This window comes from Ptychodera flava, chromosome 19 (genome assembly GCF_041260155.1).
Source record: "Ptychodera flava strain L36383 chromosome 19, AS_Pfla_20210202, whole genome shotgun sequence".
In the NCBI taxonomy this organism is placed as follows: Eukaryota; Metazoa; Hemichordata; class Enteropneusta; family Ptychoderidae; genus Ptychodera; species Ptychodera flava.
Window position 1 is genome coordinate 25828327 of NC_091946.1, and position 22063 is coordinate 25850389.

General features: G+C 40.2%; 2 protein-coding genes across 3 annotated transcripts; one reads left to right on the forward strand and one right to left on the reverse strand.

Moving 5' to 3' along the window:
• The first annotated feature begins 229 nt into the window (after positions 1-229).
• On the forward strand, positions 230-10791 carry LOC139119076 (arylsulfatase B-like). The gene is made up of 17 exons (XM_070682701.1): positions 230-314; positions 436-511; positions 1687-1731; positions 2405-2522; positions 3270-3321; positions 4048-4151; positions 4945-5048; positions 5227-5339; positions 5920-6021; positions 6585-6648; positions 6818-6915; positions 7373-7506; positions 8103-8161; positions 8355-8472; positions 9339-9418; positions 9807-9896; positions 10241-10791. The coding sequence occupies exons 2-17, from the start codon at positions 448-450 to the stop codon at positions 10417-10419; spliced, it is 1524 nt and encodes a 507-aa protein (XP_070538802.1). The 5' UTR covers positions 230-314; positions 436-447; the 3' UTR covers positions 10420-10791.
• An 897-nt stretch (positions 10792-11688) lies between these two features.
• On the reverse strand, positions 11689-21516 carry LOC139119077 (3-beta-hydroxysteroid sulfotransferase-like). Of its 2 annotated transcripts, none has more exons than XM_070682702.1 (7): positions 20881-21516; positions 17403-17534; positions 16563-16681; positions 15327-15453; positions 14780-14874; positions 13330-13492; positions 11689-12354 (listed from the first exon to the last, which is right to left on the reverse strand). In XM_070682702.1, exons 1-7 carry the CDS (start codon positions 21077-21079, stop codon positions 12239-12241), a joined length of 951 nt encoding a protein of 316 aa, XP_070538803.1. In that variant the 5' UTR covers positions 21080-21516; the 3' UTR covers positions 11689-12238. The 2 variants fall into 2 exon arrangements, with proteins under 2 accessions (XP_070538803.1, XP_070538804.1); XM_070682703.1 differs by lacking the exon at positions 20881-21516 and adding an exon at positions 17865-17888.
• Between the last annotated feature and the right edge of the window lie 547 nt (positions 21517-22063).

The following is a 22063-nucleotide window of genomic DNA, read 5'->3' on the forward strand; positions in this document are numbered from 1 at the left end:
AAGATCGTTACAGATAACGTGGACATAATATCCTATAGCTTCATGATGGGAAGACCGATATCGAATATTGCCTGTGAATAGAAAGTGCACGTCCCGATCACGTGATTACATAAAACGAATCGTGTTGCGCATGTGCTGAATTTTGTTATATATCATATATGAGTCCATATTGCCTACTTGATCCTGATTGGTTGGTTTATTCTGTAAACCGTATGCTGTTGTAGTCTGCAAGTGATATAAACAAGTCCAAAACGATCTGTCGAGATACTGAAGAGCAGATTTACCTTCGACGGCATTGCTGTGTGGAAGATAAGGTAACGTTTTACCAACTTTCTCTACTCACTTCGAATCAACCATTTGCGTGACACTTGAAAATTAAAATCTCTTCATGAAGTTAGGGATACGCTGATACCATGTTTATGAATTTACTTCCAGAAAGATTGTCGGATGAAGATGAAGTTCGTGATCGTCTTTGCCGTTTTGCTTTTAGCTGCAGTCTTTGCTCGTCCAGGTGAGATGAACGTGTCAGCTTTCTGGCGTGCGCGCATGCATGCATGCGTATTCACACCGCGAAAGTCACACGTAAAATATACATTATTTACCTAGTAGTACCCCAGCCTGTTTCTTATTGACCTTGGTGACGAAGTTAGTGGTTTTGGAACTATTGTGATATTTCTGTTCCTCACCTCAGATATGAGTGTGGTAATATAACTTAAAAAGGTTTATAGATGGTAAACTGATTGTATATCTATCGCCATGTAATGCCAAATTTAGAGATGGTTCATAGATATAATTCAAATTGATATGTTATTTCCGATACCATGGTTTGAAGTCAGATGCACAACTGTGCTCAGAGAACGTTTTCAAATATTGACGACGAACGCACAACTTAAATTTTAACAGCCGAATAATTTTTCGAGTTGATACCTAAATAAGGCCTCATTAAATATACGCGTATAAGTGCCTGAATTTAATCTGCCAAAGTGGCCACCAGGGATTGATATAGTTAGTACTTTCAAAGACAGTATGGCCTAAAGTGCTAGTGTCAAAGTTGCTCTTTTTCAGGTTTTTTACATGATTTTTTACATGAAAAGTAGTTTGACTACTTGAAACATGCTGGAATACTGGTCAACTGTGCGCAACTTCAGCCAGAAGAGAATAAACATTTAGTGAATCAATTAACGGTCTGTAAAAGAAAATCGAGCTAAAAATTTCAAGTGTGCAACTCTCGCCATGCGTGGCTGAACATACACTTTCACCTGAAGTTTGAACCTCGAGCAAGCTTTTGTGATGGAAAATTAATTAGTGGTGACTTTCATATAGATGAGGATAGCAGCGTTCCTTATAATTGTGGCGATGTTTATCTGTCATAGGCAAGCAAGTCAGAATGGGAAAAAATCAATTTCTCTGAAGGTTACAAACAAAATCATCTGTTTGCATTTGGCAAAGGGCTAATTTTTGACACTTTTCTATGCTGAGTGACTTTGCGCAAGTATTCCATGTTTTCTTTATATCACAAAAGGGTAAAAATAGAGCGACTTTGTCCTTTTAATAACGGGAATCCAAAATATCGCTCCGAAGACTGGATGGTAAGTTAAGAATCAAGATAGACACCTATGTCGAACTAATAGCATGGCAATGACCCAATGAACAACACTTAACTGTGTTCCATACGATCTCTTTCAGGGAAAAAGAAACCACATATTATATTTCTCTTGGCTGATAACTCTGGTAAGTCTTACTTTGCTTTTACATATTGAGCACAGCACACTGAAACATAATTATGCAATAAACTGCGATAAATACATCAGGAACTCAAAGAAAGTGTTGCCAATATCACACTTTACTTTTCTAGTATTCATGGATCCACAGTTACAGTACAGTTACCCGGTTACTTTACTCATATACATGTAGTTGGTAAATGGGAGAGGGCATCTTTCCAGAAATCAATGCATGTGAATGCATTCAATATGAATATGAATGCACATGAATACATGGGACGTGGGCAGATTGATCATGTCGGAACATATAACTAAAATTGGAACTATTTTGTTTGTTTGTTTTGTTGTTAAGAGGAACTTTGAACTCACCCGGACAAGTTTCTTTTCACGCCCGAAGTACGTCACTCTTTTTAATCAATAAGTTGTCTAATCACAAATGTCTACCTCCTGCTGTTTCCCATAACTGTGAAACATGTTTAGATCGCAAATTAATAGCTTTTTAATGTTGTCAGAATGACGTTTAGTATTTCTCACTTACAGAAATTGTATATTGTATTACTTTGAAAGTAATACGACTGAAATAGAGATGAACTGTAAAACGCCGGAGGGAATATGTCGTCTTCACTATATTCTGATTTTACTGTATTACCTCATTCTGTTCAACCATTCTCTCTCTATACAAGGCTGGTCTGACGTAGAATGGAATGACCCTATCGGAGTCATGAAAACACCAAATCTAAAGAAACTGGCGAGTACCGGTGTGATTTTGAATCAGACGTATGCGCAGCCGATATGCACACCGTGAGTAATTGAATTGAAACCATGAGAGAGAGAGAGAGAGAGAGAGAGAGAGAGAGAGAGAGAGAGAGAGAGAGAGAGAGAGAGAGAGAGAGAGAGAGAGAGAGAGAGGGGGACAGACAGACAGACAGACAGACAGACAGAGAGACAGAGAGACAGACAGAGACAGAGACAGACAGACAGACAGACAGACAGACAGAGAGAGACAGACAGGCAGACAGATAGAGACAGACAGAGACAGATAGACAGAGACAGAAAGGCAAATAGACAGATAGATAGACAAACAGAGGGAGAGTGTTGTGTATATTTATCATGTCTAATAAAATAGCGGTAACGTTATTTGAAATGCATTCCACAATGCTTTCTTTCTGGTCCGGTCTTCACCTCTAAGACCCGACTGTACAGTATATTTTCTTTATCAGATATGCACCAGGAAGATCATTTAATCTTTCTATCATTTTAAACAGTTATACTGAATGTAGATGGAAGATGAACCCAACATGAAACGTGATTTAGAATAGACTTTAGGCTTACTGTTATCGAAGTTTGAAAAGACTTTTAAAATACACAATTCACCACAATTACGTTTGGTGGAAATATAATAGAAATCGAGCGATTTTTGTCAGTCATCATCAAAAAGACGTACTCAAAACTTGAAAGAAATCAAAATTCTGCCTACATCAGTAAAATCTCAATTGGTTCTCATTTGACGCGATTATAACATGCCTGTGCCTTCATTTCATTTTATAGTACACGAGCTGCGTTGATGACTGGATATTATCCGTTCAGGTCCGGCTTAGGTGTAAGTCCTCATACACATTTCTCTAGTTCTTCGAGAACAAGTGATGCGAAATCCATTGGTCAGGTCGTTAATTCTTCCGTCGATACATAACTTTCACAATCCTGACCTTTTATAGTTAAAACTATATGTATATCACTTTGTTCATTCCTCCCTTGTTTTTATCGCAAGCATTTGTCCTTTCAGTCGTGAGTGTAGCGATTACTGCCGTAAAATATCCATAAGGACTGATTGATTGATTGATTGAATGATTGATTTGATTGATTGATTCACTGGCTGATGAAATCGTTTGTCTGTCTGTTGTTTGTTTTGGGTCCGGGTAAAATCCTCGGCTCCAAATCTGAATACATTATATTGATTTGAAATGTTTATGCAATCCTCATCCGCTCAACTCCGAGTATTCTTGCGACCTAAAGTGCAAGGAGCCATGCATAACTGAGCCTCGATGCAAATTTTGGCACCAGAGAAATACATTACCCAAGATTTTCCAATACTTGAAACTAAAAAGGACCGCCATCTCTGTGCTAATTCTATGGATAAAGATAAAATTTGCGATTTCGAAAAACTAAGACGGTACAAATTTTTCTCGTACCAAGAGCTTTAAAATGAGCTCCGACAAGTGATATTTCGAAAAGAATTGAAAAAGTTCGAGTCAGAATATTTGTCCAAGAGGTGCGTTCTACCTTAATAGGGAGAAGTATAACGTTCTGTTAATCTTGTTTCTACCAGCACGCTATGATTATGCCATCACAGCCAAGTTATTTGTCCAGGGAATTCAAAGTGTTGCCGGAGCATCTCAAAGAATTGGGTTACACAAATCATCTTGTTGGAAAGTAAGTCACTCAAAAAGTATGCAACCTGTACATTTTGCAAACCCTTTCTTACTTGTGCACGTCTTCTTGTAACGTTGGCGGCTGGCTTACTAGTCGTTTACTCGTCGCTTTTACCTGTGCTCAAGGTGTGCTTTTCGACGGTTCCGTATAAGATGACAGCGCCATTTGTAAACCGTGACCCTCGGCAACCCTCATCTCTTGTCATAAGCTGTCCTCCAGAATGCACTAAATTCTGCTCGTTCAGTCCCAGTGATGTCTTCAATTACACTATCGGAAAACCTAAGTGGACCAGGACATGACCAACTCATTCACGGCCTCTCAATTGTGGACACTATGCTTACAGTGTTTTCAACCTCCAACCCCCACAAAAAGAAGAACAACCAAATTTATCGCTTGACTAGTACAGTTCGTTTGACGGAATATATACCGTTGGAGATGGGGATGAGAGAATAGCTATGATAGTAAATCAAAAAAACAAGAAAGAGTTTCACTTTTGAGTACGGACACTGCATAAAAACCCTATAATACTTACTGTATTAACATGGATTATTGCCTGTATTTTAGCTGAAGAGTGCATATACAGATGAATACAGTAAAGAATCCATTTTTTGTATTCAGCAAGCCTGTATTCATGTGGAGTCATGTGAATTTACGTGTATTACACTATAATACAGGCAACTCATTAATGTGAATTTATCTGGATTATTGGGTTTCCATGCAGTGGGAGGGTAACAAAGTCATATAAACGTTCTGTTATTCATGTCACTGATTTCTTCATGACGTCTCGTCGCAGATGGCATCTCGGAGCTTGTCGTTGGGACGTCACTCCATTGTGGCGTGGATTTGATAGTCACTACGGCCCTCACCATGGATACATCGAGTACTACACCCAATCAAGTAAGTTTACCACTAGTAATGACGTGACACCCACGACGTGTACTGTAGCTGATTGAATGGCATTGTAGATACTAGTGGATCTTAGTTTCCGTAATAAATTATGTCATCGAAAAAGCATTTCATCTAATTGTTGTTGTTGTTGTTTTGAGATTCTGTTTTTATTAAATTCCATTTCTAGTTTCTGTTGAAGACCAGGAGAGCGAACTGCTTGGCCAGGATCCTGGAGCGACGGCACTTGATTTTCACGACAACACGGGAGCTATGTTCCACCATCAGGGTACCCACGCCAGTGTGAGTAGATTCCTGGTTACTCTCAAATCTCTGAAAGTCAATGCTTTGGAAAGACATCTACAGTAATAATGTCACACTTTCAAGTAACCTTCCAGTTGATAGTACAGTACATAAGCCATTATCACTAACGTCCGCCATGATCATTATGGCAACGATTGCGCATTTTATGAAGTGTTGCCATTCGAGAGACAGGTACGACTATTAAAAGGGCTAGACTATGTGTAACTTTTGGTAATTGTTTTTCACAACTTTTATCTTCAAGTTCAACTGCAGTTTCTAGTTCTACTCCCTGAGCATGGTGAGATACACAGTATTCAGCTTGTCAACTAAGCCTGTACATGTACAGAGAATTTTGTTGTTGTTGAAGGGTGGAATAATGGTACATTTTACACATATATAGACGCTGTTTTGTAAAGCTTTAAATGGCTGGTGTTTCATCATGCTTTGGGAAGTAGCATAAGAACCTGCAATTGACATACGAAACAAAAATAGTGAACAAAATCACGAAGAGTTAAAGCTATTAGCTCTTTAAATATTAAGAAAAAAATAGCCGTCACGTGACCTTATGCGTTGACCGCAGGAACTTACAGGGAAAAGAGCCGTGGACATAATCTCACGACACAACTCAGATACTCCCATGTTCCTATGGATGACCTTCCTATTGCCACATTTTCCCTTCATGGTGAGTATGACTTACTTCAATTCAAACAAAGACACACGCCAACTTTCAACAAATATATTGTCGTATTTGCGTAGTACGTGTCTGCTATTCCGCGGTCGACCGTATCCAGTGCTGAGACCATTTGATTGACAACTGTGTAAAGGACTTTCTTGTACGTCACATACAATGCCCATACATTTGAATCTGATTCAGAGTTCGACGTAAGGCGCTTAAGTTATCATTCGATCGTCGGACAGCAAGAACAAAAACTGCAATTCTGAAGTTGCCCGGTGTTTTATAAAAAAAATCTAATTCAATGTATCAAGAATTGTGTTAGTTTGGAATGAAACGAGTGCTGGGTTTACTGATAAACCCTAAATTTCTCAGAAGATTTCAGTCGAAGGCCAAGTAATATCGACTGTAATATGGCGATCATTTTTAAAACATTCGAATTCTGATTTGAATTGGTAGGAACCTAGCATTTTATTTATTGTTTATGTAATGGTGAAATGGGATACCGAATCACTAATAACAGTAATCCTAGTTTCGTCGGGGCTGAATTACTTCTCGTGTTTTCTCCGTAGGTCCCAGACCGTTACCGAGATTTGTACTCTCCTGTTCCAGTGGACGGCCTACAGGAATACCGCGGTAAGCAATTGAAATCTTTATACGGAGAGAACTGCTGAGAAATTGATAGCCACACATCGTTTTATAGGTCCTTGTCGACTCATTTTGCTGAATGAGTGTATTCAGAAAAAAAATCTTGGACTGCAAAATGCATCATAAATTGTTTCTTATTTTGTAATTATTGAAACAGGAATGGTTTCAATGTTGGACGAGACCGTGGGTAATATAACCAATGCGTTGATAGCTAATGATATGTACGAAAACAGCGTGATCGTTTACCTTAGTGACGTAAGTATGTCTTGATATGACATTGGTGACTTTTTGAACACTCTCTCTTTTATATGAAAGCGTATCAAAGTTTATATTTGTACTTATCCGTAAAACAGGAAACTCGAAGCTCGAATAGTATAATGTCCGTACCTTGAATTATGTGTCTCTAAGACGTCTTCTATTTTACTTTGATCATAGTTAGTCGTCAGCAAACAACTATTTGTATACATTTATCAGCCCTTGATTGTTTAGCCGTTCTCGGTGACGATTCAGTCGTATGCAGGCTATTAAACATAAATTACCCCTACTGCGTAACCGTTGAGGGCGCAAAATATATCGTCAGCGAAGTGAGCGTAGATCATGCTCAAGAGTCATACGGACGCAAAGAGCAGGTGTAGGGTGCGTGTATGAAAGGACTGAGAAATCTAGAGAAATCTGGTACAACTATTGTTCTGTTTTGAATTGTTTCCCTCAGAATGGTGGACCCTGGTTCTTCGGTACTCAGTGGCCCTTGCGTGGTGGTATGGCAACTCCGTTTGAGGGCGGTGTAAGATCCCCTGGAATGGTTCACAGTCCCTTACTGGAGAAAACAGGTTATGTGAACAACGAGTAAGTTCTTGTCTACGCACTTACTGTATTAATTTAATTATGGTATTGCATGACGTCATTCTTTCAAGCAGACGGAAATACTTACAGAGCCAGCGACTGTAACTTTTGATGATTTTTTTCACCTTGTCTGTCAAGCGCTAATTCTTGTTCTACTGCCAATTGCAAAGTCATGTTGAAATATCACCTTGTCAACACATCGTCTATAAGTGTAAAACGCACCGTTGCTGTTTACATTTGAGTTCTGGTCCGGAGTAGCATTCACTTGCGAACAATTACAATGCAGTCTACACATTATTGTACAGGCTGAGTTGATAAACATTAGTATCTCAACGCCCTCTGGGGAGTAGAACAAGAAACTGTAATTAACATACAAGCCAAAAACTGTGAAAAAATCATCGAAAAAGTTATAGTTAATGGCCCTATAAGTGTTGTCCGATTTGTATTCGATTTGACTTACACTAAGTCGTGTCATCACTGTGGCTCGTGTTTATAACGTAACAAAACCGATCCGTGTAAGTTTAATGATTTGTTTCTTCAAAACGTCTTTTTCGCCATATGGTTTTGATTGCATCTGCCTAAAATACTGTATTTTACAGACTAATCCACGTGGTAGACTTCTTTCCAACTTTTCTGTCTCTGGCTGGAGGCACTCCTGGTGAGTCCAAAATGTTTGTATCGGTGTATTGTATATACAGAGAGAGAGAGAGAGAGAGAGAGAGAGAGAGAGAGAGAGAGAGAGAGAGAGAGAGAGAGAGAGAGAGAGATGCGCGCATACTTGTTTAGTTGTGCCCAGAATCTACTTTCCTACCGTGCTAACTACCGTCTCGTCTTTGGCATCTGGTACGAAGACCCGAAATTGGATGGAAAAAATGTTTGGAACACCATATCGACAGGAGCGCCATCACCGAGAACTGATATGCTGTTGCATTTTGACACTCACCCAGTTAGTCCCTGTACCGCTATAAGGTAAGCGATGACCAAATTCAAGGCTGCAACAGCGGCTGCAACTTTCGATGAGTTTTTTTCAGTTTACTTTTGTTTATAAAATAGTGAACTGCGGGGTTTTTTTGTTACTTCCAATGCATGTTGAGATACTCAGTTTTCAGCTTGCGAACTTAGCCCATACATGTGTGAACACCCAGTAACTGCATTTTTAAATATGAATTCTGGCTCGAACTTGAAGTCAATGGCAACGTTAACAGCGCATTTCACACTCGTAGACACTGAGTTGACAAACTAAACATGTAGTGCTTCAACATGCTTTGGAGAGATTGAACAAGAACTTGCAAGTGACATACAAACAAAGACAGCAAAACAATTATCATCAGTTTCTTTGGAAAATAGAAAAAAAAATTGTTTTCCCAAGGACGGTAGTCTCTGAAACGCTCAATTGTTGAAATAAGCGACTTTTGCTCACACCTTAAACTTGAACAGCACGACAAATGTACCTGGTACATCAGATGCTTATGCTTTGAAATGCTTACATCGTAGTTAACAGTGTTCTCCATAGACATGATCTGAATATTCAGATTCATTGGACGCAGGGAACCAGACTTGAGTGGTGTTTCATACGTAAAGTGCTGGCGAATTAAGGTTTGAGTTATATCAATTTCAGCGTACATTATTTGTTAAATCAAAATGTTAAATCAAAATGACATTGGGTATACCAGGACTTCAACTAAACCGCAGTCTCAGTTCCTTTTTCGTCCGGATCCGGAGTTGGCAGGAGCGCATTGGAGCAAATAATACCTCTATTGTGAATGTGTTATACTGGACTGAGTACCGATAAAACTATCTATAGTGTACTGTTCTCCCCCCCCCCCCCCCCGCAGATATGGCGATTACAAACTGATTCATGGGAGGTATGACGTCATGAGGAATGTCACGGATATAGTGGATCAAACACCGACAGGTAGGATGATGATGATGGTGATGATGGTGATTGTGATGGTGGTGGTGGTGGCGGTGGTGTGTTGATGGTAGTTTGTCGTAACCATTGTTTATGGTTGTTGTGACGCTACTGCTGTTGCCCATGCTTGATATCGTCGGCAGGTCTGGGAGTCTTTATATTTCCTTACTATCGTATCGAAAAGAAACTGCATCTAGAATATTTTTTTAAAATTTGAAGTGTCGTCTAATACTTCTATCATCTTTTCGTGTGCAAAATTTGGTTGCTATTACCCAAACCTACAGCTTTTAATACTTCAATGAAGGCTCAATAGTGAATAAAAACATGATGATATTCCAAATATTACACAACAAGGATAAGAAAATCCTTTTCTTTGCATAACATTTCTCAGATACTTGGTTTCCACCGCCTGAACTGAGTGATGCAGATATTCCAGATGTACACGCACCAAAAGATGGAACGCAGTTGTTTGACCTATCAGGTAAGATGATTTATTTCAAATATCATGTTATGTCTATGTTTGACATAACATTTGCACTTTCCAGGCGTTCTGTGACTACTTCAGAACAGAGCATCATGCAAGCCGTGTGATCGAGACCTTACGCTTAATACTTGGAGCTTTTTCTCCATAATGGCGAAAGGAACTTGCACTCTTGAGAAGTAGCATTCTAGTTTTCTGGGTAACCCTCAAGTTTTACCAATTTATATGCAATCACTGGCCCCAGGACAAAGTTAAGATGCCTGACTCGGTCATTGAACGGCATTTTGATTTTTAAAGATTTTAAAGCCATGAAATCACAATTATCATATCATCCTTTCTCACAGTCGACCCTCTCGAAATCAACAATCTCGCCGACGAAATGCCTGACAAGGTGGCGGAATTGTTGGCGCTCGCTGACGTCATCACAGCCGGAGCACCAGACCCGTTCTACCCGGATTTGATGCCAGATATCGCTGATCCGAACGCTTGGTACAACGGTACCTGGACCCCAGGGTGGTGTTAGTAGCACGGCAAATCCAATGCTTGATCCAAAATAGGAATTATTAAAGACAAAACCTACAAGTTCAAGTGCGTGTTACATTTCAAAATTTAAAATTTGGTGCTTTGTAGCCTTTTGAGTTTAGGTCAAGGTCAAGTATTTTGTTCTCGTTTAAAGTAGTTATGATTTCCTGGTACAGTGGTCTGAATTTCTAAACACAAAGCACACAAACTTTGGTGTTGTTAAAAAATCTCACCGTCAGTTTTCGATACAAAACACTGACTCAAGAAACCTTTTTAATTGAAGTGTAGAAATAAAGACTTGATTCATTTTATGCAGCCATGATATTAGTTTTAGAATGTAGAAGTTATCAGATTAAAGCTAGCTTCATCGCAACGGTTATGTGTTGTTCTGGTCTCTCATCATCCTTCCGCCTCTAACTCATCCTGCACCTATTGCAGAACATTGCAAGTCTTAGTTCGTTTCTCACTGAGGTTTCTTGTTCCTCTTCTCTGAGACGTCAACTTGCCGGGACAACGTTTGTCTCTTGGTGCAGCCACTGAACACTGGTTTTTTTCTGTTCTTCGCGCTGCATTTTGACTCCGGGACTTGACTCGGCCGTACCACTGATACGATGTGTACTTTCTGGAGAGTACAAGCACTAACTCGTTTGCCCAGCAGACTGTATATAATTATTAGAACAACGTAATGTTGCTTCGCACACAAATTATTCACCAACCTTGGCCGTACTATCTGGATTGCTAGCGCTGACAAAGTCTAGATTCTCGACTCGCAATTGCGTTTGCAAATGAATATCGGTAAATCATAAACAATGTTTGTACCGTCCATGGTTGAGTCAAAACCGACAAAAATTTGCTTCCGAAGACGGGTAAAACGGGTTAAACGAGATAATGGCCGAAAATGAAAGACAAACTTTTGCTCATTTACATGCAATTGCCACTATTCCTATGTTGACTCAATCGGGAATTAAAATAAAATGACGTGTTCGCTTTTTACATAAATAAGCCGGTATTTACTCCAAGAGCTTCAAATGAGCCCAAATGAAAGTGTCCGACTTCCTGTCCCCTAGGCACATTCTGCTTGGTAAGTTAAAAGAGGGCAATGGAGTCACCGATGACGTCAAGATTCTATGCTGTTGGTTCTCTAATACTGAACGGCAAGGAAATGGCCAGTAAAATTTTAGGCTGCGACCTATCGACCATAATCAAGAGAAAGAAAGTTTTAGAGATTGAGGACAGATACATACAGTTGCCGGAATCAATCAATCATTCGTCAGGCTATGAAAAAAGGATTCATTCAATATTTTAAGCCTGTTTACATATAGTGTCAGTATATGGAGTCATGTGAGGTGTTTATCAGATCGATACAGTGCTGAGCTGTTGACAATTGGCGGGTACAAGAATTTATTGTTGCGTAAAACTGACAATAACACACACGCTACCTATGCGCGAGTATGAAATCCCGACCAAAATGCTTGATATCGATGTTCATACAAAAGCGGAGCTGCGAGGTGTGTGCCATCAGTTAGTTGTGGTAATGACGACATACATGTACCCACCATTCATAGCTGAACATGATAAAAATATGTATCCAAATCGAACTGAGCCTTGCAGCAGCAGAAGATTTCTGAATCTATCGACTCTATTGCTCATGACAAAATAATGCACTGTTTTGCTGCCCCATAGAATCATGGGTAATCATGACGTTCATACGTCTGTGTGTCCGAGTGTATGTTGAAAACGACTGGATGTTAAATTCACCGTATCATCAATGTGCTAATTATTCGAGTTGTTGTGTTTCTTCCAAGAATCACTTTTAATCTTCAGTTCATTGGTATTAGCTCTTCCAAACCAGTGCCGACGAATCTTGAGCGAAACTTCAAATCAAATTTATCAGACTGCGACACGGTAAAATAATCCTTCCATTCGCCAACTGGACCTGGATTATGCGACAGAGTGCAAAAATAGTGTTAGGCCAAGAAAAATAAAAAGTTTGTTTCTCATCCTCGTGCGCGTCAATTCAGACCCGCCGCGTCCTTTTTTTCTGTTCATGAGGAAATGAAAAAAAAATAAACGCAAAAATACGCGACGACAGTGCATAACCACAGTGCTGTCTAAAACAGAACCGTAAACAAAACAACTAACATCCATTCAGAACTGTACACATATGTCACTGTTATATTACACTGTCAAAACTGTGCATTGCTGCACTAAAAGTCAAACCGTTCAACAGTTGCTATACAAAAATAATAAATCAACACTGTTGTGCATTTATCTCTGCGTGCATTCCTATGTTGTTGTTTTTTCATGTTTTTCCGCATTCGTGTTGATTGAAGAATAAAAAAATTGAGAGTAAAAAGAACCCGTCACCGCATCATTTTTGAATATCTAGGATGAGAAACAAACGTTTTATTTTTCCTGGCCAAACTTATGGATTGTTCTTTGCAAATCGAGTCAATATATAGCTCTAAATTTTAAAAGTAAGTTTTGCCAGCCATTCATTGGTTCACTGTATATAGCCTTTGGCATTTTCTCATCACTTTAAGGCAGTACGCGCCTCGAAACAGTAAGCCTTAAACTTTGCTCAAACTTTCCTCGAAACTTTCAACAAATCTCGATCTTTTAGCGAATTAAGAATAAAAATCGGGGGTCACCGTGCAAAGTTTGGTACAAGAGAAACAAATCACCTGACATTAACCGAGATTTGAAATTCAAAATCGCCGCCATCCCTGTGTTAACACAATAGGGAAAAATAAAGTTTTCGATTTTTGAAAAAACCGAGACGCATTCTACCTTAACTGTGTACTGGGAGTATGATATAGTGTGCGGCTTGCTACACACCGTGAAGCAAATAGTATGGGTCTCTTTTCGTCCGCCTGTATGCATACACTTGTCTCTGTGGCATTGAACTTACCGTCGTTAATGGTATCCCAGAAGTCGTCGTGTTTCTCTTCAGGATCGTAGCCGTTGCAGGACATTTTGTTCATGCAGCATTTCTTGCAGATATATTCTACGTAGTCCGACGACAACTTTATCCCGACAAATTTGGCGATTTTCTCCACTGTGGCTTGGAGATCCTTGGTCAAGTCAAACGATAGTTTCATTATAAAGTGTAAATAACAATAACGGTAATAAAACAACAACAACAACAACGACGACGACGACGACGACAATAATGACTATAATAATACTAATAATAACATTTCAATCATAAGTAACTGTATCTAATATGTGAGCCAAACGTCAAACTTGTGTAAACATTTTGCCTCTTTGAAACCCGTACTAATATTTCCCCGTGTTAAAAGTTTCCATCCTGCAAAGCAGCGAGACTTGAGTGAGACCGTGACAACACTGACGTGACGGAAAGTGCAGTGCCTTTAGCTTCCGGCGGTTATGTGCTGAGTGGCGCGCCCACACTCTGGAGGAAGTGTGACATTCTTATATAAACTTTAATCGTTGTTATGTTAACTACTGTTCTTTGCTGCAAAACTAGTAAAATATTGTATAAAAGTTTGAGAGTTCAAATTATATCTGTATTCTAGATAGGTGTATCATAGGTGTATTCTAACCTAACCCAAATTGACGAGAAAGCTTTCAAACTAACTTCCACTACACACTCAACCTGTAAGAGGGATACACTTCTGACTTGGATGTAATATCCATGCTTCATAAATAAATATATATCAGTTCTTTATCCTTTGAGTTAACAGCCCTCTTTCATCAACCCAACACAGCGCATGGCAGCATGATGCGCCAAATTTTCAGACGGTCTAACAGCTAATCTAATCCTCGAGTTTGGTGCTGACGCGGTCGCTGCTGCTGTGAGATCGAGAGACAAGGAATACACAAAACGGACGGGGAATGAGGGCTGGTCCCAATACTTGGACCCTGTGGGTGAGGCACAGGTCAGTGACGGTACTGAACTTATCACATTTGAAAAAAAATAACAAAATGGCCGACTGGTGACAAATTAGGGTGTACAGTGAAGCAAATTTAAGTGCCACTATTCAACACCGCTGAGCCTATGGTGAAGAACACTAATTCAGGCATATATAATGATAGCTCTGGACATATTAATATAAAATCGACAACAATTGATTTTAGCCGATCTCTCAAATCGAACTACTTTTTTGCAACTGCAATTAGCGTGGGGGACACAACATGTATTACGGTAGTACGAGATCGTCAGTCAATTTTGTAATACGAGCTGATTATGCGTCAAACTTTAACCAAACGGATGGAGGGAACAAATCCACAGGATCCTCGAAATTTGTTCATCCTAGTTTTATACTAAAAATTATGGTCCTCGTCTATCAGCCGTCGACAAATTTAAAAAGACGTGCCTAGTCATTGTGGCGACTTACCGAGAATAGTTCTTCATAGGTTAGCAGCATTACGTTGCTTTCATTTTTGTACTTCCACCAACTCAGCGTGTGCTCGAACCAGCTGCCAAACGGCACTGCAAGGTAAAATATTTGAAAATTACTGTGCGTCAGGCCAACGTCGTGTACGGTTGTGTCATAGTTGATAGCGCTGATGGGTAACAGAGAAAATTGTCTTATTCATTAACTCACCAATATTCTGAGTATTTTATTTGCGCTTCCCATGCTAAACTTTACTTCGAAAGTCAGAGCTTTCAGGGCACGCGAGACCCAGTCAACCCTCTGGAGTGCTACACGGTGCACTGACGTGTCGACTGCAATTATTGCTCAGTTACGTCAATTATTGCGTCATAAGATACATGAGATGACATTTCGGAAAGCATCGCAACCATGATCGTTTTGCGTCATCGATGCTGTAGCGATAAAAAGGTGATAATAGATGCGTGCGTGTCTTTCAGGGTCCAGTCTAAAGCGATAGCAGATATACAAGTATATCATGTTTAGAATAATGAATTACCAAAGCCCTCACCATTGCCTTCGATAAACTGATCGACGTATCTTCCTACATCTGTCCTGGTTCGCAAATCTTTCTCCGAAAGGAGGGACTTTAACTGTGCAATGCAGACATCTTTCGGATTTCGAACCACAAATATTACCTGGGGTAGAGAGAGAGAGAGAGAGAGAGAGAGAGAGAGAGAGAGAGAGAGAGAGAGAGAGAGAGAGAGAGAGAGAGAGAGAGAGAGAGAGAGAGAGAGAGATGAGTAACTGGTTTATACGAAACAATTACTATTTATACAACGGCTTGATTTCTGGAACTGAATCTTTATAAACTTGATGAAACGGTGCTGTTCTGCTCTGAACCACAACGTCATGATGAAAAATAGTGTCTTGAAAAATAGATGTGTATAGCCTCGGAGACTTTTGCACCCATGCAGCGTCCAGAAAGACCGTCTCTGGTTGACAACTAAGTCTACTGGAAGACACATCCTAAAACGTATCGTCAGATAACCTAACAAGGAGTAACTTTTGCAATATGGCCTAGAAATATTTTTTTCATGACATCATATGGTCAGGCTACTGTTCATTTGTTAGATTATTTCAATACAGCTAAATCATTCCCCTGTATAATTACCGACAAAATTTCTCAAGAGTTCGCACACGCCATATCATAGCATAAACACGTGGGAAGACACCAGAAGATTAGATGATATATTTTTCGGGTCTCGCTGTCATACACAACAACCGTGCGTGAACGGGGCAAGTGGCGTCGACAGCTATTCAAAGTGAAATATTACTCGCCTCTGAGGTATCTCTCAAACCTCCCATAGGTCAGCGTACTTTGGGTCACTTTTTTTTGTTTTTTGTTTTTTGTCTTATGCGGATATAGCAGGTCGGAACTTGTCAGATTAAATATGATTGTATTTCTTTAGTTGGCTTAGAAAAATCCCGTGCTGTCGAATGATGATTACAAATTACTAAGGCTCTATTAGTGCAAGATACGGGGAAATTAGCATTAATTTATGCAAATTATATTAATAAGCATTGTTTCGGTATTGAAATTTTATGCTTATGATTCTGTATCAATGTGGAATATTCATCTGCCCAGAATTGTGCATTATATAAAATTACTGTTGATGAACTAGCAAATCGTGCTTTTTGTTTCCTGACAAACCTTGATAAAACGATTTCGAATAACTTAGACCCTCATTCGACGATACGCAATTACACATCATAATCGCATATTACATCCGATGATGACATTTACCTTGTGTTTAGATTGTATCAGTCCCTCCGGTGCCATGCTTTCCCTGAGATACGTTGACATTCCCATGGGAAGATCGTGATTTCGTAGCTTCTCTGACAGTTCGGCATGGTTTGGTTCTCCTGCGGGCAAAATTCATCAAGGAATCGATAAAATACAGGACAGACTCCTTTCAATGTTTGACATAAAAACAACTTTAAAAGCCTGTCTGGGCACTCTCCTTGAAAGTCATCGACATGGCATTGTACGCAGGGAGGGTTATGCTTTCTTGACATTTTTCATGGATGCTCAAAAAAGTATCAGTTTTCGCCAAGAAAGGCACGAAAAGTACAGAATCTTCCAACGACACTGGTAGCTTGTAACACTTACGACACACCCCATAAGCTGTTTCAGAGTGTCAGGAGTGTCCCAGTCAAGCCTAAAGTGTGTGTGTGTGTGAGTGTGTGTGTGTGAGTGTATATATATATATATATATATATATATATATATATATATATATATATGTGTGTATAGCTCTCGTAACTTCACCAGAAAGTCAGGCATGAAAGTGTCAAGCAAGATAGAATACACTCTGAGGAAAGCTATAACTTCAAAAACATCAGTCTTTCCATGGGATAATAGTTCTCGAGAAGTCAAGGGCTACAGTCGATAAAGGATAAAAAATTGTCAATGGACGTCGACCAGAAACAGGAGAGCCTATAGAAGAGTGTATGGAGGAGGTACCCATGGTGAGGCTAACGAGTGACCTGAACGGGGTTATGATGGCACTGTCGACCACTTGGTAGCTAGGTCATCGGTGGGACTGAGTGAAATATATTTGAGAGATGAGGTGGAAAGGCTTACCAGTCTCTGGCGAGCTGAATTCAATGCAGCTTAAAATTGATTTGATGCCCCGTATCTTATCTACTTCTTTAATCATATGCTGCTGGTCGTGAAACGCGATGTGGCATGTAATGTATTTCAACCACGATGTTCCTGCAATTGTGAATGGAAAATATTAAATGGCAAGCGTTATCAGCATCTTTCACTGTAGTATGTACAAACACGTTAAGCACAGACTATATGAGTACACACACGCACAGACACACAGACATAAATGTCTGTGTACAAGAGCAGACATGTGTGTATGTAAACACACATACTAATAATATTTAACTATATATATGACTATATATGCGTATGTATATATATGTCTATATATATATATATATATATATATATATATATGCGTATGTATATATATGTCTGTGTGTGCGTGTATATACAGACCAAATTTTCAAGCTTGCCATCTGGTTTTTTACTCACTTTAAATTACTATTCATATGAAACAACAAGCGGTGCAACCACTAAACGTGTGTGACGTCACCAAAGCTTAAGGTTTGATGATATCTTCTAATCATTCGGAGATCAGCAATATTTCTCTTATGCATGACCTCACGATATCATCGCTCCTTACAGAGATCTGCCCTACTCTATGTCACTTCCGATAGTTGTGATATGTTCCAGATGTCGAACGACTCGATACTCTGTCGGAAAAACAGCGAGAAAACCCCTATACTCAGCTGTATACTGACACAAGAACGGTGTCCCAGCTATGGACGTTATCGGGATGACACGGTCGCGCCCGGCTGCAAGCTTTGATCACGAGGCTCACTGTCGCGGCACTGCGTGAACGAAGGGAAGTCGTATGGCATATCTGATCAAGGCCTACTTGATATTAAGTGTTTAATGATCCATTTATTAGTGTTATTGTTACATGCATAACACGAATAATACATTATATGAATATTTAGCTTGTACTTAGCAATCCCCTCGCACTTATGTAACTTTAAGTCATACAGTGTCGTTACATAACTTTGATCTACGTGAGATTTTCAGTATCAGTGTGAGCCGCACGAGCACCCATCTTCGTCACATTGACGCTATAAGTAGCTCAATATTTCACCGCAAGTTTCCTTGCCTACAGATTTCTGGATTTCGCTAGTTCTGCGAACAATTTTTGGTGCACAATTTCGCGCTGCCATAAAGTTAGCGGTTTAATTTGGAACACTGATTCACCGATTGCAGTACATTGACAGCATCATATTCATGTCCATTTGCATTTATCAAACATGAAGGTACCTCCATTTTTGTGTCAGAATCCATCCACGTTTCTTTTCCCATTGACTTTCCAATAACAAATGTTCAAATTGCACAGTACATGTCATATTTCCTATGTGAGTAATATGGAAACCTGTAAACCGCACTATGTATGTATGTATGTATGTATGTATGTATGTATGTATGTATGTATGTATGTATGTATGTATGTATGTATGTATGTATGTATGTATGTATTGCGCGTGTGTACTGTCCACGATTTTGTGATATGCACATAATTTTTTCTCAATGCCTTGAATCTGGTGATGTCAGATTGATACTTCACGTCGAACTTGTAATTCTAACTTCCATAATATTTTCAAGTTCAACAACCGAAGTAGATCGTGCGTGATCATGAGCGTCGCCATGGATAACCTACTGTAGCCTGCATTTTGTCAGAAAGAGCTAATTTATCAAGTTACACTGCCTAGTGTCAACACACGGAATTAGAGCAATGTCCAAAGTCATTATAACTGACCATTGAATTTTAGTCAGGGCAAGATTTCTCTTGTCAAAATTACCTTGAATATCTTAAATGATGCTTTTATTTTTAATGCCTACGCTTCAATATGTTTTTGGGAGAAGAACAAAATTCAGTTTTAGCTAGGAGTGATGTTTTGTTTAAAATGCGCGGTGACAATATCGCTGTCTTTATCTACTTCTGGTTGGCAGACACATTAATTTGCAGATGTGACGTAGTTTAGTCATGGGAGTGGCCGCACCTGTTTGTTGATTAGATTCAGATAAGGGCGACATTTTATCAGATTGAGACGACCCTACCCGCCGTAATTGTTGTTATACACGATCGCGTGACTACAGCCTTTGCCCAGTGTGGAAAATTTCCACTAATTTGCCAGATCTATCGACAGATGAGTTTTGTTGTCGTTGAATGGAACATGACCCTGTACAATTTAAGGGATAATATTTTGAATTATATATATATCAGTGTGAAATATCGACTTTAATAATTATAACCTGTTACATCATCAACAGTGTACAAACATTGCAGTCAGTGGCAGGGCATGTCTGATAACGAACGAAGTACGTAATGTCGCCCGGGGATGATCCTAATCAAAAGAGGACATCGCCATATTGAGGTCAAAAGTCACGTTGGGTTGCCATACTGGGACAACTTATGGTTGCTTCGGTATACTTCAAGGTTCACGAAAACAGACTCGAGGCATAGCAGAGAAAAATAAGTTTTAGTAGGTAAGATATCGGTGATTCAGTTTTCACATTGGTCATCCCTGTGGTTCACACCTACGATACCCAATTTGAAAATGGATACGGTCACAGAAAAGTCAGCACAGTACTGCAGCATCCATCTTTATTCTTAACGATAAATTCTGTTCTTGTTAAGTAAGTTTCATATCTATCCTACGCTTTGGCATACCCTAAGCATATAATGTAAGCCTTTTATTTTCTTCAAAGAACAGGACTTATCTCCGAATACATACGCCCTCTACGGCATACTTTTTCTCTGTAGCAGGTGAATTCATTACAAATAGAGTCACAGTTTGCAAGACCGAGTACAACGGTTAAAGTTTGGGCATGATGTTGAGAGGAAATATTTAAATTGAAATACTTTAATAGCTACATTAGCCACGCGATATCAACAGATAAGGTGGAAACAATGATGCGATGATCCCATCTCGCCTAAGGTACGCTGCCTCTTACGTCATACCACACAAGATAGTCACACATGCAACTTTTAACAATACTCTTAACTCTCGCTGCTGTCTCCGCGTCGTTTGTTTGTTTCTCTGTTTCCATGTGCCCCCTAGATCATGAGGGCCTTGCTTCCACGTCCATGCCAGGGTTCCATTCCCGTATATGGCAGAGACCGCGCCGGTAGGCACCTGATGTCTTTACACGATCTGGACCGTTTCGTTAACCTAATATTTTTTCTGGTAGTTTAGGAGAATGCGCGCAATTAAAGTTGTTGCATGCTGCGGACTCGTAGCCCCCCCCCCCCGGCTGTGTGGTTGTTGGGGTGGTGAAGGGAGTGGTGGGGCCCCGCTAATGATGAGCAAGCTTTATCTGTACATCGCCACAAGGCCACTATGACCCAGGCTGACCGTGGTCCTACACAATATTTACAATACAAAGAGATATTCGCCAGTGTTTAGCTAACGGTTTGTTTGTATACGTATCTGTATGTGCTTTAATTTGATATACTGACCTGATTTCGGGTAAGATAGGAAAAATAAAACATCTTTCCGTCCGGGCATGACCCCAAATTTCCTCACCGCGTTCAAATTGTCGCTGCTCACGAGAGAAGGAAATACAATTCCATTGTTGTGGCTCCAATATCCCCGGCGAAGGAGGTAGGAGCGCAGATCAGCGGCAGAATCGAGGCTGTTCCTTCTGCCTACGCTCATGTTTTGCGAAGCCTGATGTACAGTCTACCGGGGTAGCTCATCGAACGCCAGGGTCAGCACAAGCCTGTATACAGCACACTGCTCTGCAGTTATGCACCTGTGAAAGTAACAACAGCAGACGTTCACTGTACCGACCGGTGTGACACAGTCACTCTTCCCGGTGTTGTTGAATGGCACCGCAGTTTTTGCACGCAGTCACTCAGTTCTTGACCGACGCTCGCATCCGGAGCTCAGCTACGCTGGCACAAGTGTCGTGGCACCAACTTACTCAGCTGCACCCTGTGTTGAAACGAGCCACAACCGTACTGGAGGTTTCAATTTCAGCGCGAGTCGTCTGCCAGCAGGTACAGTTTACCGCACTACGGAGCAACGGAAAGGCCCGGCGTGAAGTCAACGGGAGTGCAAGTGTTGTGTGTTGCGTGGTTGCGAGAGCGTTCAGAACCGAAGATGTCATTCATGACGTCATCGATTGACCTATACGGTATGGGCGTGTTAGGACAAACCATTCCCGCCAGCGCGGTGAACCAGTGACTGGCAGGTTGAAACTGATTGCTAGATCACTATCCGTAGATCTTGACAAAAAATGTTAATTGCATGGCATCGTTTCTCATGGTCAGGAAATACTTGTTGCTGTTGTGACGTCGTCTCCGGAAGTCTTTATCATGAAAATATTGAGCGTTTAGGGAGCGTTCAGTTATTATGGCCGGGGGTAGGCCGGCAACTTCTTCCTGTGCATTAGTCAAAATAAGTGAACCCCCCAACCCATTTCACCAAAAAATTGATGACTCTCCCCCTTTTAAGATGACAAAAATTTCATACCCCCCTCCCCCCCCACCCCATCGCCTGAGTAAAGCTGCACACACAAACACCTCGGGGGGATAGAATCCAAAAAGATTCTCAGATATTTTCAAATGACCCTCCTTACAAACTCACAAAGTGTTAATGTTCAAATTTCCCCTTCTGACTTGCTATAATTTTGAAACT